The 18,463-nt window shown below is 37.5% G+C and overlaps 1 protein-coding gene across 1 annotated transcript in view; it reads left to right on the top strand.

Moving 5' to 3' along the window:
- Positions 1–1,400: 1,400 nt before the first annotated feature.
- The window catches only part of TMEM209 (transmembrane protein 209), a 32,924-nt gene continuing 15,861 nt past the window's right edge, over positions 1,401–18,463 (top strand). Inside the window, exons 1-6 of the mRNA XM_054564039.1 lie at positions 1,401–1,489; positions 2,541–2,677; positions 2,806–2,864; positions 3,660–3,791; positions 4,270–4,508; positions 10,872–11,073. Coding sequence (XP_054420014.1) covers positions 2,541–2,677; positions 2,806–2,864; positions 3,660–3,791; positions 4,270–4,508; positions 10,872–11,073 — 769 coding nt within the window. The 5' untranslated portion in view covers positions 1,401–1,489. The remainder of the gene's footprint in view (positions 1,490–2,540; positions 2,678–2,805; positions 2,865–3,659; positions 3,792–4,269; positions 4,509–10,871; positions 11,074–18,463) is intronic.

Genomic DNA, 18,463 nt, shown 5'->3' with positions numbered 1-18,463 from the left:
AAAATTAATTCTGTTGTTTAAGCAACCTAGTCTGTAGTATTTTGTTAAGGCAACTCTAGCAAAACCATACATAAATCTAATTGGAGGAGAAGTGTTCCTTCTTAAGCCTTGAATAAATGCACAGTGATGTATAGATTAAGGGGAAAAAATCATCCATCTATCTTTTGTGAATTACGTCAAATGTATACAATTTCTTCTTAGGAAAGAGCCAGACATGGCGTAGGGAGGAAACTGGTATTCCTAATTTGATTGTACATAGGGCCCTTTAGCTCTGAACAATCTTCAAGTTAGTTCATCTCTCAATCTACAACTAGAGCAAAATGCCATCGCTGCTAAGGCAATCTAAAAATTATGAAAATCCCACTCTAAAAAAAATGTTAGATTTTTAAGAATACAGAATACCTTCATTTTTTTCATTAATATGTAATACCACAAGGAAGCTTCATTTTCTTCTACTTGACTTCAGGAGCATTTCAGGAAAAATTTTGGTCATTGGGACTTCCATGGTGTAACAATCCACTAGCTTATTGTGACATGCCATGATGTTTTCAATAGGGGCATGACTCTGCATCCTCAAGGGCAAGTCCTCAGGCCCTGTCCATTCTGATGCTTGTCTGCCTTAGACCTGCTTTGCCTCCCCCAGGAAGCTCCCGGGAAGTCGGAGCTGGGCCCACGGTACCTCCTGGGGCTCACCGCGCCTCACCTGCTGGCCTCCTAATGCTGCCCTCCTCTACGGAGCTCCTCCAGGCAGTAACCAGAGACTTTCACTTTGACACCCCCACATGGTTCAGTGGCACCCAGTAGGCGTTTGTATTTGTTAAATAAAACCCAACTGAACTCTATGACGAGGCTTTCCTCAGGATTTCACGTTCTTTCAAGGAAAATACAGGAAATTTAAAGTTTTTTTTGTTTTTTTTTTACCTCAAAACCACTAGCAACTTGAACAAAACACATTTTGGTGTCTCTTGTTACTATTGCACCCTCATTAAACGGAATTCTAAGAATTAACATGGCGTAAGACACGATTCTTTTTTTTTTTTAATACAGATGTGTAAGAAATGTTTTGCCATGGCTGATGGTGTCTGAACACATTACCACGTAATCTAGCCTACAAATTAGCCACTCTGCTTAATAAAATGTTTTAACAGATAACTCCATAAACGCCCTAAAAGAAGCTAAAAATAAGTTAATACATAAAAATTTAATTTAGCTTGTTATAATCATTACTTTATACTGAAGGATCAGAACCGGGCCTGAATCCGTTGCTGCTCAGCTTTCTCCCAGCACCTCAGTGCAAGCCACAAATCCGCGGCTGTTTCCCTGGTAACGCCCTCAGTCCGCGTCCTTCCCAGCTACCCTCCTCTTCTCGCGAGAAGAGATAGCCTTTTTCCGGTAAGGTAAACCTACAAGCCGGACTCTTGGGCCGCTTGGCTTCGCGCATGTGCAGTAGAGAGTGGCGCGAATCAGCAGTTTCCGGCCGAAGATCACGGTGCGTTTTCGGGGTCATTTTTGTGCTTCCTGCATGTGGAATCCACGGGAGCCTTGGGAATTCCGCGCCTGCGGACCTGCCGAGGGCTCATCCAAAGGGGGGTGTGGCTATGTGTCCCACCACCCGTAGAGTAACGGAGGAAAGAAGCAGTCGGGGTTGCTGAAGTTTGTACAGTGAAAGCCAGGGAGGGAAACTCGGACTGAGGAGTTTTGACTCCGGCTGCGTGGCGGGAAGGGTACTGCTGTGTGCTCTATGGGATACGAGTCCGTGTAACAAACAAATCTTGCACTTGTCTGCAGTAGATGAGGCCTGGCAAGACAAAGGAAATACAAATCCCGGTGTGGGCCAAAACTGAACGTACACTTCTCCCCGTTCGCCCTCATCCCTGTCACGTCCGGAGCACTCGCCCTTCTGAAACTTAAAAACAAAGCAGATCCCTGGCGTGTATCGGTCCGAATACAGACTTGCTTAACATCATAGGCACTTAATGGTTACTGCGTAAGGCTGTGGGAGAGTGTGTGGTGGCTTATGGCTTAAATTGATTTCTTCACACCTAGTTAGTTCTTCATACCACAGCTTAAAATGAAATAAAGACGTAGCTTTTGCAAAGATAATGAACTGGGGTTCACCATCTAGGATCTTTCTGCAGAGTTTTTAAAACAAGTTTCTCCCCAAACTTGGTATTTTGGGTTTCTTAAATTAGCTCTTGGGCTAGACCTTGTGACATATTCCAAAAACACAATACAGAGTAATTGCAGACATACATAACTATCCACACTTAAGCTACAAAAATAAGACTTTTTACTTACTGGAAGCATTACATTTTCTGAAGTGACCAACCACTTCTTTGTTGATTACAATAGTGCCAATAAAGTTACCATTTAGGATTCCCTCTTCCTAACATTAAAATATAAAACATTTTGGAAAAACATTTTAAAGATGAGGGAAAGTGTGTACGTTTTTTTAGTTACTGTTATAAAGGACACAAGTGTGATTTCTTAAATGGAGTAGTTTCTTCTGATTAATTCTTGTGCTTTTTGTTTTTGAGTAGATGCAAGGGGAGCCAAACTCTAGTGCTTCCCTTATTGACAGAACCATCAAGATGAGGAAAGAAACAGAAGCTAGGAAAGTGGTCTTAGCCTGGGGACTCCTAAATGTATCTGTGGCTGGAATGATATATACTGAAATGTAAGTTAATTAGGGGAAAAAAAGAGGCCAGTGGTTGGTTCCAAAGGTGTTGGTGTTTGTTTTGATTTTTGGGGTGTGTATGTGTATGTTTTTAAAAATACATTGAAAAGCCTTTCTGATTTTTTCAGGACTGGAAAATTGATTAGTTCATATTATAATGTGACTTACTGGCCCCTCTGGTATATTGGTAAGTAGTTAATTTTCACTGTGATTTAGAGTTACTATGAATGAAAAACTGCATTCAACTTAGTATCTGTGCCTTCATTCAGCAAGTGTTTGAGTGTTTACTATGTTCCAAAAACTGGGAATGAACCAGGAACGGAACAAAGTCCCTGTGCTCAGGGATGGAACATTCCAATAGAGGAGACAATCGTATTAAACAAATCTAGGTAATAATGAGTTCTATGAAAAAAAAGTTTGGGATGTTAGGTTTTTTTTGTTACTCTCCCTGAAATGCCTTCCCTACTTCTCTAATTTTTTACCTTTCAAGACCAACGAGATTTCTACAATATTGATGCCTTCCTGCTTCTGTCTGTTCTTCAGTAGTCCTTGGGTATAAATCTTCATGACTGGGAAAGGAAATTGCATTGTCTAATACACACTTTTATCTAAAGTCTGTTAATAGAGGTGATGTGGAAATGGAAGAGCAAGAGTTTTGGAATCTGCACACCTAAGTTAGACTCATGGTTCCAATAATTGGCTGTGTGCCCTTGCAAAAGTCACTTCTCTACAGCGGCTGGGTCATCTTTAAAATGGAGGTGAAAATGTTTATTGTACAAGTTTTAAGGATTAGTGGTAAAATTTTGAAACTCATTAGTGAGTTCTCCTACACATAATAGACATTCATTAAGTGGTAACTATTATAAGGAATAAGTTTTCAGTTTTGTTGTTGCTGATTTCCTAAAGTGTAAGGAGTCTTGTCTCTCCCTGTAAATGTTCCACCCCCTCTATTTTTAAAAAATTAATTGTTGGTCTCTTACAGAGCTTGCCCTTGCATCTCTCTTCAGCCTAAACGCCTTATTTGATTTTTGGAGGTATTTCAAATATACTGTGGCACCGACAAGTCTGGTTGTTAGCCCTGGACAGCAAACACTTTTAGGGTTGAAAACAGCTGGTAAGTGTTTTACATCTTTTACAAAGGTTGGGGAAAGGTTGGCAATAACTCTTTCTCAATTTAATTTTCCCTTTTCCTAGACTCAGTTGCAAGGGACTTAGGCCATCTGGTTCAGCTATATTAAGTAGGTCTACAATAAATTGTCTTAAGACCAATGGCCATTATTCCTATTTGTATAGATTAAATGGAACTAGTAATAAATAGCCTCATGAAAGTTTGTTCCATTGTTTAATTAAAATTAAAATTAAATTACTAATGCTTGCTGCATTGAAGCTAATTTTTTATTTTGAACTCTGGAAGTGGTAAAAAACTAATTTGTGTCTTTTGGTAATACTTTATATAATTTAACAACCAAGTTCTCTGTTACTTTCCCTTTTTCTGAATAAAAATACTCTGTTCATTAAATCTGTTTTCATAGAAATTTTACTTATATATACACTCACATTTTATTTATTTGCCATTTATGTATTTCTTCTAGTTGTACAGACTACTCCTCCGCATGATCTGGCAGCAACCCAGATCCCTCCCTCTCCACCTTCTTCAATTCAGGGTCAGAGTGTGTTAAGTTATAGCCCATCTCGTTCACCCAGTACCAGCCCCAAGTTCACCACCAGCTGTATAACTGGATACAGCCCTCAGCTACAAGGTCTGTCATCAGGTGGCAGTGGTTCTTATAGCCCAGGAGTGACCTACTCGCCCATCAGTGGTTATAATAAGGTAATGACTCTCTCCCCTTGGCCAATCGCATTGTTTTAGAATTGAGAAGTACCTTGACAATAGAGTGAGTCGAAACTCCTCATTTTATTGATGAGAAAACGGAGGAACAGTGGATAATGGAGTTGCCCACATTGATCATTTAAGAGCCAATAATAAACCCAGATTTCTTTACACCTAGTCAGAAGTTCTTTATACCACATCTTAAAGAAAGAGGTAGCTTTTGCAAAGATAATGAACTGGGGTTCACCATCTAGGATCTTTGTGCAAAGTTTTTAAAACAAGTTGAAACTATGATGATTTTTTATTTTAGTTTTCTTTACTCATGTTTCCCCTCTTTTTTATGTGAAATTTCTGTATATCCTTCTAGAATTTTAATGCTTTTCATCATGTTAGAGTGTCTCCTGAATTAAAAACTGAGATTGTCATGTAGTTTGAAATATAGACACACTTCATGAGATGATTAGAAATCTTTATTCCAACTCCCACTGTGCAGTGCATTTTTGTTTTAATTTGTAAGCTTGTTAGAAACAAAATTGACAAATTTGAAATTGTGACTCCTGCCTGAAGCGTAAGAATATAAGAGGGGCATTAAAAGGGAAATAGTCACATTTTCAGATGCACTCACCAGTTAGACTAACGTAACTACAGCTACTAGTTAAATGAGGAATGTCTGGAAATAAAATCCAGTCTTCCCTTACCTTTTTATATAGTCTTTCTTTGTAATGAAATTCCATACTAATGTTTACCCAATAATTTGGCAAGTAATAGAATTTAGAAAATTTTATACAAGTTAAATATTATGAGGAAATATATATATAGTGATAATTCATAACCAATAGGTAAACATGACTTTTAAAAATAGTTTTAGTTTGTTTTCATGAGAAAAATACTATATGATCATTATTAGAAAGTTAGAAAATTAAGAAAAAGATTAGTCAATTCCTATCACTCAAACCTCTGTCTGATGGCTACTTAATACTCATCTAGGGGGTATACCATAGTTTACTTCTGAATATTTATTTTCATTTATTAAAAACTTATTAATCTGTACTAAATATGTCTGTACATAAAATTCATAACATTGCTTAATTATCTTTTTTCAACTAGGTTGTAACCTCCTTGAGCACAAGGTTATGTGTTTTTATTCATCTTTGTTTTCTTAACATAGTATATGAGTTATAGATGCTGTATAAGTGTTTGTTGAATTGAACTAAGACTATGGAGAAGTTAATGAAATAATTATTTTTCCGGGAAAAAAATGCCAGAACTGACCACAAAGTAGAAAACCTGAATAAATCAAGGAAGAAAATTTAAAAACTTAATCAAATATGTCCTCAGAATACATGATGGCCCTGAAGATTTTATAAATGAAATCTTTTACATTTTTAAAAAAATAACTTTTTAAACATTTTATTATTAAAGTTTTCATATGGAAATGGAGAGACGAGTACTTTGAACCCCTGGGTATCACCCATCTTCAAAAAGTTGTCAACATTTCATTATTATATGAACAGATAATACTGATCCAATAAAACATGATAAAAGAGTAAACTGTAGAGTCAGAAAACTGGATTGAAATCCTGGTATGATCTTGAGCAAGTTACCTCTCACATCTAAAATTAGTACAGTAATACTATTTGCCTATTATTAAGAGGATGAAATAAGATCATGTATTTTAAGCATACAATATTATGTCCCTTGAGCAAGGATAAACCAATTAATGAAACAATAGCTCAACTATAACCATAGTATATAAGGATTTAATGTTCATTGAAATAAAAGAGAAATCAGTGTGGAAGAGGATTAACATTTTTATTTTCAGACAGCATTAAACAATTACAAGATTTGGTAATCCTTCATTTATTACAGCTGAACATAAATTGTGAAACCCTAGCAGAAAGAAATTTTCAGTGAACTGGACTACAGTTAAAAATATAGGTAATACCAGCCACCAGTAATTGTCTTTTTAAAGAGTTTAACTTCATAAGTATAAAGAAATGCAAATTAAAAGTACATTTTAAAAATTTTCCAGAAATTAAACATTTTAGAAGACTAATGCTGTTGGACATATACCAAAATAGGTGTGTTCTCTTCTGATAGTATAACTCAGTGCAACATTTTTTTAAATTATATTTTATTAATTAATGCCATTACAGTTGTCCCAAATTTTCCTCTTTTAACACCTTCCACCCAGCACCCCATTCCCTCAGGCAATCCCCACACCATTGTTCATGTCTAATAGGTCATGCATATAAGTTCTTTTGCTCTTCTATTTCCTAGGCTGTACTTTACATCCTCATGGATGTTCTGTAACTCTCTATTTGTACTTCTTAATCCCCTCACCTCTTCATTCATTCCCCACATCACCCTCCCATCTGGCAACCATCAAAATGTTCTCTGTACCCATGGTTCTGTCTCTGTTCTTGTTTGTTTAGTTGATTTTTAGATTCAATTGCTGATATGTATGTATTGCCATTTTATTGTTGTTAGTTTTGATCTTTTTCTTAAATAAGAACGTAACATTGAGCGTAATTTAACATTGAGCGTAATAATGGTTTGGTGACAATGAATTCCTTTAGTTTTTTCTTGTCTGGGAAATCTTTATCTGCCCTTTGATTCTAAATGATAGCTTTGATGGGTAGAGCAATCTTGACTATGGGTCCCTGCTTTTTATGACTTTGAATATTTCTTGCCAATCCCTACTAGCCTGCAAGGTTTCTTTTGAGAAATCAGCTGACAGTCTTATGGGAATCCTCTATAGGTAACTAACTTCTTTTCTCTTGCTGCTTTTAAGAGTCTCTCTTTATCTTTAACCTTTGGCATTTCAATTAAGCTGTGTCTTGGAGTAGGCCTCTTTGCATCCATCTTGTGTGGGACTTTCTGTGCTTCCTGGACCTGAATGTTTATTTCCTTCACCAAATTAGGGAAGTTTTCTTTCATTATTTTTTCAGGTAGATTTCCAATTTCTTGCTCTTTCTCTTCTGCTTCTGGCACCCCAGTGATGTAAAAGTTGGAAAACTTGAAGTTGTCCCAGAGGGTGATTACAGTATTCTCATTTTTTGGATTCTTTTTTCTTCTTGTTGTTCTGATTGGTTGTTTTTTGCTTGCTTATGTTCCAAATCATTGATTTGATTCTTGGCTTTATTCATGTATTGTTTCCCTGTAAATTGTTCTTTATTTCAATTAGTGACTCCTTCATTTCTGAATGGATCTTGTTAATGCTGTTGAGGTCCTCACTGCATTCCTTGAGCATCCTTATAACCTGTGTTTTGAACTCTGCATCTGATAGATTGCTTAGCTCCATTTTGTTTAGCTCTTTTTCTGGAGTTTTGATCTGTTCTTTCGTTTGGGCCATGTTTCTTTGTCTCCTCATTTTGGCAGCCTCCCTGTGTTTGTTTCTATGTGTTAGGTAGAGCTACTTTGACTCCGTGCCTTGGTAGTGTGTCCTAATGTAGTAGGTGTCCTGTAGGGTCCAGTGGCACAGCCTCCCCCATCACCCAAGCTGGGTATTCGAAGTGTGCCCTTCGTGTGAGCTGAATACACCCTCCTCTTGTACTTGAGCCTTGATTGTTGTTGGCAGGTCAGTGGGAGGGATTTACGCGGGCCAGTCAGCTGCAAGGACTGGCTGTGACCACTAACACCGACTTCCACCCTCTGGAGGATCAGCTGTGCAGGGGCCGGGTGGTGGTAATTCAGTGTGTCCTCTCACTGTCCGCCGGGTGTGCCAACTCTGGGGTTTCTTGTGTGGTACAGGCCAAGGTCAGCCCCCACCTGTGTCTTGCTGGGGGCCACCCTGCCTGAGCTATAAAGCAATCTGAGATGGCTGCTACTTGTGCTGGGCTTGGAGTTTCCCAGGTGAAGCCAAGCTGTGAATCTTGGCTGGATGCTGCTAGTGCCGGGCCTGGGGCCACTTGGCAAGACGTGCGGGTGCTGGGGGCTCACTGAAGCGAGCTGTTATTTGTTTAAGAGGATTTAGGAAGTTGTGAAGCATGAGCCAAGACCAGCAATTCATATGGAGAAGCAGCTTGGGGGGCCTGTAAGTTGGATGGGATGAAGCCTCCGGGGGTCTCCAGGGTGGGGCAAATAGTGTTAGCCAGGTTGATAGTCTTAGATGTGGCACCAACCTGCTGGCTCTGTCGGGGGAGGGTTTAGAAAAAGGACAATGGCCTCTGCCTACCGTTCCATCTCTGAGAACACTGCTGTCCCCCACCTCCTGCCTTGATGCCGGACACTTCAGTTCCTCCCTGTATGCCACTGGTACCTTTCAAGCTGCTTACCCTAGTGCTGGAGCTCAAAGGGAGTGAGTCTGAGTAAGTCCATGTGTGGGTTCTTTAAGAGGTTCTGCTTGGAAGTCCAGAAATTTCTTCCACCAACTCATTCCCTGCTGGTTTTTGAAGCCAGAAATTATGGGGACTTATCTTCCTGGCACTGGAACCCTGTGCTGGGGGCCTGGTGTGGGGCTGGGACTCCTTGCTCCTGAGATATCCCTCCTGAATTTTTATCCACCACGTGTGGATGTGGGACCAGCCCTTCTGTGTCTCCCACCAGTCTGGATGGATGTGGTTTCTTTAACTCCATAGTTGCCAGACTTCTATTCAACTTGATTTCTGATAGTTCTGAATGATAGCTGTTTTATATTTTAGTTGTAATTTTGATGTGGTTGTGCGAGGAGGCGAGCTATGTTTACCTATGCTTCCATCTAGACCAAAAGTCTGAACATTTTTGTTGAAAAGAATATGTATAAAAATGTTTGTATGTGTTTATCAAATTTCTGTTTTGTGAATCTTCTAAAGGAAGTCATTAAATTAAACAAAGATTAAATAAGTTAATCATAACATTTATAGTAGCCAAAAATTGTGGACAATCTAAATGTCTAAAGGAAAAAGAAATGAAGGGGTGCGTGTATTTGTGTGTGTGTGTGCGCGCGCGCGTGCGTGTGTGTGTGTGTGTGTGTGTGTATACAATGAAATACTATGTAGCTAGTAAGACTATGAAGAATTTTTATAGGAAAATGCTTGGTTAACTTTAAATAAAATGGGGATATAAAATTAAAAATTAAACAGTATTGTGTCGATTACATGAAAAAATATATTGACATAGCCATATACATTTAAAGACTTAAAAATACGTAAACTGTGAAAAGATTATATTATCTCTGGGTGGTAGAATTTTGAATGTGACTTATTTTTCTCATACTTTTCAGTTTTTTTAAAATTCATATATTACTTTTTTTTATCCTCATCCAAGGATATGTATTGATTTTAGAGACAGGAAGGGGGCTGGGGGGAGAGAGAAAGAAAAAGAAAGAAACATCAATCAGTTGCCTCTCACACGTTGCCCATACTGTTGAATCTGCAACCTTTTGGTATGCAGTATGATGCTCCAATCAACTAAGCCCCCCAGCCAAGGGTGCAAATATTACTTTTTTAAAAAATAAGCTTTCTATTTAGAACAGTTTTGGGTTCACAGCAAAATTGAGAGGCAGATACAGTGATGTCCCGTATACCCCCAGCTACCACATTGGCACAGCCTTCCCGACGGTCTACATCAGGCACCAGAGCGGTCCATTTGTTACAGTCGATGAACCTGCACTGACTCATCATTCACACCCAGAGTCCAAGGTTCACATTAGGGTCCTCTCCTGGTGGTGTACACCTATGGGTCTGCATAAGTACATAATGACGTGTCTCCACCATTAAGGTACACAGAGTATTTTTACTGCCCTAAGAATCCTCGTGCTCTGCTTGTTCATCCTTCCTCCCACCTCAACCCCTGACAACAACTGATCTTTTTACTGTGTCCATAGTTTTGCCTGTTCCAAAATATCACATAGCTGCAGTTGTACTGTATGCAGCCTTTTCAATTTGGCTTCTTTCACTTAATAATATGCATTTAGGTTTCCTTTGTTTTTTCATGGCTTCATAGCTCTTTTTTTTTAGTGCTGAATAATATGCCATTGTCCAGATGTGCCAGTTTGTCCATTCACCTGCTGAAGGACAGTAGGTTGCTTCCCAGTTTTGGCAACTCTGAGTAAAGCTGTTATAAACATCTGTGTGCAGGTTTTTGTGTGGACGTAAGTTTTCATCTCCTGTGGATAAAAATAAATACCAAGGAGCATAATTGCTAGATGATAAGAGTATCTTTAGTTTTGTAAGAAACCATCAAACAGTCTTCCAAAGTGGCTCTATCAGTTTGCATTCCCACCGACAATGAATGGGAGTTTCTGTTTTTTATCATCATCATCGGCATTTGGTGTTGTCAGTGTTCTGGATTTTATTTTTGGTATGTTATTCTTTGAAAGTCAAAAACCAAAATGAAAATAAATTTCAAAGAAATAAAATGAAGTTCTTTTATTTTGTCTAGTTGGCAAGCTATAGTTCCTCCCCTCCCTCTCCATACCCCACCACTGTTGGGCCAGCGGAGAGCAGTGGATTGAGATCTCGCTACCGTTCTTCACCCACTGTCTACAACTCCCCTACTGACAAAGAAGACTACATGACAGACCTACGAACTTTGGATACGTTTCTCAGAACTGAAGAAGAGAAACAGCATAGAGTAAAGCTGGGTATGTATATTTTTTTTAAATCTAACATATACATATATATTTGGTGTCACTTTACATTGTCCTTAATCTATTATTTTCATTACTTTGATTACCCATACATAAATGTTTGTCTCTTTTACTAATATACCTGTGTAGCTTAGGAGAGAAATACTTTTTTTTTTAATATATTTTATGCGGTCAGAGTTAAGTCCACCAAATTTAAGAAGTAAAATAAAGCTGAACTGAGAAATCTTGAATCTTTCGTCTACATTAAGATCGAAAACGTTTTCATATACTCTACAATTTCTATTTAAAATTTAAGGCTATCAAATGTTTTTGAAGTGGCACATAGCAAAGGTCATTGAAGCGATAGCTGTCTCCTTTCCCATCGTCCTCGGGAAGGTTGGTGGGGCCAGGAAGGATGAAGGACAGAGCAAGGATTTACACTACAAGTGCTGCTGTTTTTTCAAAACATTTAAACTTATCTTTCGTTTACCTTGGAAAACAGTGTTAGAAAATCTAAATGTATTTGGGGTGGATTTGATTATTACAAAGTCAATTATTTGAAACCAAATTAGGTTATTGAGCAGAGTAATGATTTTTCCCCGCAGGAACTTTCACAGAAAGCACATTAGGTGCTGAAGCACAGCCACAAAGAGGAAGCCGGTTATTGGACCATGGCTCTTCATGTCACTTTAAATCTCTCCATTGACTTTTAATAAGATTTTGCCTAGAAGTGCCACAAATGTCAAAGAAACAAATCAGTATTATCTTGTTATTTGTCAATACATGCTTTTTCTTTAAAATCTTAAAATGTTTCAAGTATACTGAAAATTATAGGGTATAATACAAAGGACAACCTATTAGCCCCTCCAGATATATTTGTTATAGCCAGAGGTTTTCTGACTTTCCTTTTTATTTCTTCTATGACATAATAGGAGTTGTTGGGAAGTATTGTTATTATTGATTAGTGTTGCTTTTAATTTTGCAAACATATGATATGAAAGGCTTGGTTATCTGTTTCCTATTCTCTAAGCTGATTGTACTGTGGCTACAGATTCTGATCTGTACCCTATTGATTTTTTGGTACTGTTTTTTCAGGCTTGCATTTTGGCCTCCTATGTGATTACTTTTTATGAATGGTTCTTGGTATGTTGAAAAGAATGCATAGTCTCAAATATTGCACTGCACCCATTTACTCATTTAGTAAGCATCTTGATGGTGTTCTTAAATTCTTTATCTTATTTATTTTGTCTGCTTGATCTATTAGTTACTAAGGAAGTGTGTTTAAAAAAAAAAACTCCTAGTGATTTTCTCCCATTAAATGTCTCTTTATAATTCTGTCAAAATTTGCTAATTATCTATGAGATTATGTTAAGTACATGTAAGTTCAGAATTGTTAATATCATTCTGGTCAGTTATTCCTTTTATGTTTTAGGCTTTTTGCCTTCAAGAGTATTTAGTTTGACATTAACACAGCTGCATTCTTTTCATTTGGTTAGCATTTGCTGAGTACATCTATGTTTATCCCTGTACTTTTAACCCTTCTGTGCACATAGGTTTTAGATAAGTAAGAATTTTGTACAAATTAATTTGTAAATAATAAGTATTTTGTGGGGAACTACTTTGAGAATATATAAATATCCTCTTCCTCATCAAATTTTTTAAAAATTTTTATTGTATTTTTTCATTACCATTTAATCCCTTCCCCCTACTCTTACACACTGTTGTCCACATCTGAGTCTTTTTTCCTTTTTGCTCGATCCCTTTACCCCCTCAACCTGTCCCCACACTCAGTAGCTGCCATCCTGCCCTCCATCTGTGAGTCTGTCTCTATTTTGCTTAAGTTTGTTCGTTAGATTCCACATATAAGTGAAATCATATGATGTTTGTCTTTTTCTGACTGGCTTATAATACTTATGTTCATTTATTTCATAATGTTCTCCAGGTCCATGCATGCTGTCACAAAACGTAAAATTTTCTTCTTTTTACAGTGGCGTAGTATTCCATTATGTAAATGTCCCATACTTTTATCCACTCATCTGTTGATGAACACTTGAGCTGCTTACATATTTTGGCGGTTGTAAATAATGCTACAGTGAACATAGGGGTGCTTACGTCCTTTCAAATTAGTGTTTTGGTTTCTTAGATCTATTCCCAGGAGTGGGATTGCTGGGTCAAAAGGCAGGTCCATTTTTAATTTTCTGAAGCATATCGTACTGCTTTCCGCAGTGGTTGCACCAGTGCGCATTCCCCGCAGCAGTACAAAAGGGTTTCCTTTTCTCCACATCCTCACCAGCATTTGTTTGTTGATTTATTGATGGTGGCCATTCTGACAGGTGTGAGGTAATATCTCATTGTGGTTTTAATTTGCGTTTCTCTGATGATTAGTCATGTTGAGCATCTTTTCATATGTCAAAGGCCATCTCTATAGAGGCATTCTCTTTGGAGCAGTATCTATTCAGATCCTTTGACCAATTTTTTTTTTTAATATTTTATTTATTTTTTAGAGAGAAGGGAAGGGAGGGAGAAAGAGAAACATCGATGTGCAAGAGAAACATCAAACGGTTGCCTCTCACAAGCCCCCGAGCTGGGGACCTAGCCCACAACCCAGGCATGTGCCCTGATTGGGAACCAAACCAGTGACCGTTTGAGGCCAGCACTCAATCTATTGAGCCACACCAGCCAGGGCTGCCCATTTTTTATTTGGATTCTTTGGGGGTTTTTTTGGTCTTGAGTTTTGTAAGTACTTTATAAATTTTGGATATTAACCCCCTATCAGATGTATCAGTGAGTATGTTCTCCCGTTCTGTGGGTTGTCTTTTCATTTTGTTGATGGTCTCCTTTGCTGTGCAAAAACTTTTTACTTTGCTGTAGTCCCATATGTATATTTTCTCTTTTGTTTCCCTTCCCTGGGAAGATATGTCAGATAAAATATTGCTACGGGCAATGTCTAGGATTTTACTGCCTATGTTCTAGGGTTTTTATGGTTTCCGGTCTTATATGTAAATCTTTAATCCATTTTGAATTTATTCTTGTGTGTGGTGTAAGAAGGTGGTGTAGTTTCATTTTTCTGCATGTATCTGTCCAATTTTCTCAACACCATTTATTGAATAAACTATCATCTTTAGCCCATTGTATTTGCTTGCTTACTCTGTTGAATGTTAATTGACAGTAAAGGTGTGTGTTTATTTCTGGGCTCTTTGTTCTGTTCCCTTGATCTATGTGTCTGTTTTTATGCCAGTACCATCCTTTTTTGATTACTATGGCCTTGTAGTATATTTTGATATCCTCATCAAATTTTGACTTTTTAGTTTTAACATCCTTCTGAGATATTTTCAAAATTAATTATTACTATGTTGGTTGTCATAGTGGCTTTCTAATTCTGTCATTCTTTCAATATTTTTGCCTTTTATGTGTAAACTTTTGTGGTAAATTATATATAATATTTATCATTTTAACCATTTTTTATTGAGTTCATTGGGGTGACATTGGTTAATAAAATTATATAGGTTTCAGGTGTACAGTTCTATAGCACATCAACTATATATTGTATTGTGTGTTCACCCACTTCAAGTCTTTTTCCACCACCACATTTAAACCATTTTAAGTGTATAATTCATTGATATTAACTACATTCATAATGTTGTGCAGTCACCTTTCATATTTATTTATTGGAATTCTACTGTTAAATGGATCTTTTCCCTCTCAGCTATGTCATTTATTTGGATAGTTAGATTGTGTCAGATTTGGCTGGTTGGACAAATCTGGCTTCTGCATTTTTTAGATATGACACTATCATTGAGCACTTAAAAAAAAAAACTTTACAGCATCACAAGATATTTAAAGCTCCTTTTGTATTTCCCCTGGCTAACTAGCTCTGGAGTCAGTCTGTTTCTCTGTTTCTTTAAGGGGCCACATTTGCTTTTCGTGGAGAATGATATTTAGAAATTAATGTCTAGGCATTGGATATGCCATGTTAATGGGGTATCATTACTGTAGGTCCTTTCAGCAGACAGCTAGGAAATATATGTAAACACATACATGCACGCTCACACTTCTGTATGTATTTCTACATCCAGCTTTTTCTCTTTTTTTAATTTGTTGATTTTTAAAGAGAAAGTGAGAAACATCCATTTGTTGTTCCACTTATTTATGCAGTCTTTGGTTGATTCTTATATGTGCCCTGACCAAGGATCAAACCTACCATGTAGGCATGTGCCCTGACTAGGAATGGTCAAATTAAATACTTCAAGAGTATTTATACTCTTACTGCAACCCTTCCATCTGTGGGATGACACTCCAACCAACTGAGCCACACCAGCCAAGGCTACACAGATTTTTGACTTCATGGATGGGTCAGTGCCCCTAACCACCCCTCCCCTTGGTTCAAGGGTCAACTGTATATTAAAAACCCTGAGTTTGTAGTGATACCTCCAATTCCAATCCAGCTATACTGGGTTAATTCTAGCCTCTCCAACCTTTCCATATTTGTAATTTCTTTCTCCAGTAGTGAGAAGCCAGACATTCATGTACTCTTTCTCACACACCTACTTTTTTTGCTAAAGATCCACTTTCATCCCGAAATATTTCACATGCATCTCCTAAGAACATTTTCTTTTTTACCTACAACATGATTACCGTACTTAGGACTACCATTATTCTTATTCACATTTCCTACAGTTGACGCAATAATGAACTTTGTAGCTTTTTTCCCCTTTAACTGATGTGGGATCTAGTTAAGTTTCACATACTGCATTTAGTTGTCATGTTTCTTTCATCTTCGGGGGTGTCCAACCTGAATACAACCTAACGCATAATCGTAAGTTTACTTAAAACATGAGATTTTTTTTTAAATACGTGTCTCAGTGTATTTAATGTGTGGCCCAGAACAACTCTTCTTTTACTGTGGCCCAGAGATGCCAAAAGGTTGGACACCCCTGATAGAACATTTATGGGTCTGCATTTGTTTGTGCATTTTCAGGATGTCAGGCCAGTTGTATTGCACATTTGGATATATGTGATCGTTTTCTCATTATCGGATTCAGTTTAAATATTATTCTTGACCAATAAACAACTTAGGTGGTGGCGTGTTCCTTTCAGTGTATCACATCAAGAGACACATGATACATTTTGTTCCTTTGTTGGTAATGTTAAATTGGATCACTAGGCTAAGGTGATGGCAACCTGATTTCTCCATAATAGCTTTTTCCTTTTGTAATTAATTAATAATCTGTCATGTCATTCTTTGAGACTTGTGAATATGCCGTTCCCCCAACAGCCTTTCACCCGGTGGTTCTGGTTAGCATCCACTGATGGTCCTTTCCAAATAAGTTAGTTAACCCAGTAATGGTTCCAAAATGGAGACTTTTTAATACTTTCATTTCTTCTACATTTAAGTAGTTCAGGATTCTTTTGTAAAGAACTTTCTATTTACCCCTCACCCCACAGTTTGTTTGCTTTAGTCAGTTTGTACTGATGGTTGGTTCTTTCTTTAGCTATGTCTAAACAGCTATTTAATTAACTCATTTAGTTTTTTAATTTGTATTTAATTGTATTATTTGGTTCTCTTTCAAATCTGCCTGATTTCTTTTAGAGTATCTTTTGTATTCAATTTCTCTTCCTATCGTAATCACTTTAAACATATTTTTAAAAACCTCTGTCCCATAGTTCAATTATCTGAAGTTCTTGGAGATGAAATACATATTTTTTGTCTTGTTGACTCATGCTTTGAGGCTTGTTTCCTTGTGACTTATCCATTTCTTGTTTGTTTGTGTTTGTAGCTTCATCTTCAGTAGAATGTCATCTGTGCTTTTTCCTTCCTGGGCAGGCTGGAGGGAAGCCCTGTTCCTCCTAGAAGTTTTGAATATGCCTCTGCCAGGTCCCTAAGGAGTATCATTGACTTTGAACTAACTTAAGTCTAGGCCTGAAGGTTTAATCAGTCTCCCAACAACCTAAGACACACACGCACATGCTCACTCACTCACTCACTCACTCACTCTTCGTCGTCATCTCCTGGTGCCAGTGGTCAGACTATTTTCTTATCCGCTGAGGATGTGGGCCGGTTGGGTTTCTGTCCTAATGCCAGGTGCAAGGGGTGGAGGTAGGAGGAAGGCCTCAGTCCAACTCTCTCTCTCCCCCAGGCCTGCATCTTCGTTTCCAGTTCCCACTTGGCCACTGAAATCCAAGCCAGTAGGTTTCCCAAAGCCTGCAAAATTCTCCAGAGCAGCCATAATATCCTCTTACACACAGGCCACTCTGATTTTTAATTCCCTCTTCATTTCTAGCCACCAGCTATTCCTCTTAACTTTCTGCAAGCTCCCTTATCTATTGAAACAAGGTGTTTTATTTTAATAAACATTTGTAGATATAGTGGGAACGTTTCAGGTTACCTGGTTGGTTATGTTGTGAGAATTCAAAATGTCTTAGTGCTTTGATGCGTAGGTCTTCAGGGCTCTCCAGCTGCAGATTTCGTGCTGTTTTGTCGTGGAAGGTGGCCATTACAGAGAGGCCATATTTTGTCACTGCTTGCTGTGTATGTTTTGCTTATCCTTTGGCTAATGCACAACAGATAGTAAAAACTTTATTTCTGTCATTTTATATCTAAAATCTGTGTAAAACTTTTGTCATGTAAAGCCAGTTTTTACTGAAATTTTTCTCAAGTTCAAGTTTTCTCTCAGAAAGCTCATTATTTTTGAAGTTAATAGTCAAAATGATTAATCAAAAGAGAATAACTTTGTGTTCTTTTACCTTCCTTTTTATTTCCTGTTCATTAACTCATTTGTGTTGGTTTAAAACTTACTTCTTGATAGTAATTCATTCCTGTAAGTCAGTTTTGCCAGAAGTCCTATTTGAACATTTAACTTTACACCATGTGGTATTTCTTTATATACAGAATTATTTATTTTTATGCCAGCATGAAACACACTAGTATTCACCTAAGCTGCTAGCACAGGACTGGCTGGCCTTCAAGGTTTTGAGGCTGTGAATTGAAAAGTCACATATCCCCCTCATGGTTTCTCGTCCTCTGTGCCTGTAAATAAACAACATAAGAAAAGCAGTTTTATTATTTTATAGTCACTCCTATTAAGTATTCTGCTAAGACTTTTTTGAACACTTGTTTCTGTTTGTGATTTTTGTGTGTATGAAGTATCAGTTGGTATTTTTTGTTACTGTAATGCTTTAATGTAATCAGTATTTTTTAATATTTGTTAAACTCTAAAAAAAAAATAAGCCCTTCATAAGTATCAAGTAATTGTCTTTGAAAACTTGCTGTTTATTCAAATACTGTGCAAGGTATTAGGGGAAAATACTCCCAGCCCTCAAGAAAAAGAGATAAACTCTGACTTTAAAATGTGATACTGTATTTCATCGCATATAATGTGCTCCCATGTATAATGCGCAAGCATGT

The sequence above is a fragment of the Pteronotus mesoamericanus genome, unplaced genomic scaffold, assembly GCF_021234165.1.
Source record: "Pteronotus mesoamericanus isolate MK-2021 breed Mesoamerican mustached bat unplaced genomic scaffold, CSHL_Meso_final scaffold_85, whole genome shotgun sequence".
Taxonomy (NCBI): Eukaryota; Metazoa; Chordata; class Mammalia; order Chiroptera; family Mormoopidae; genus Pteronotus; species Pteronotus mesoamericanus.
This window is presented reverse-complemented; position numbering and strand designations above follow the sequence as displayed.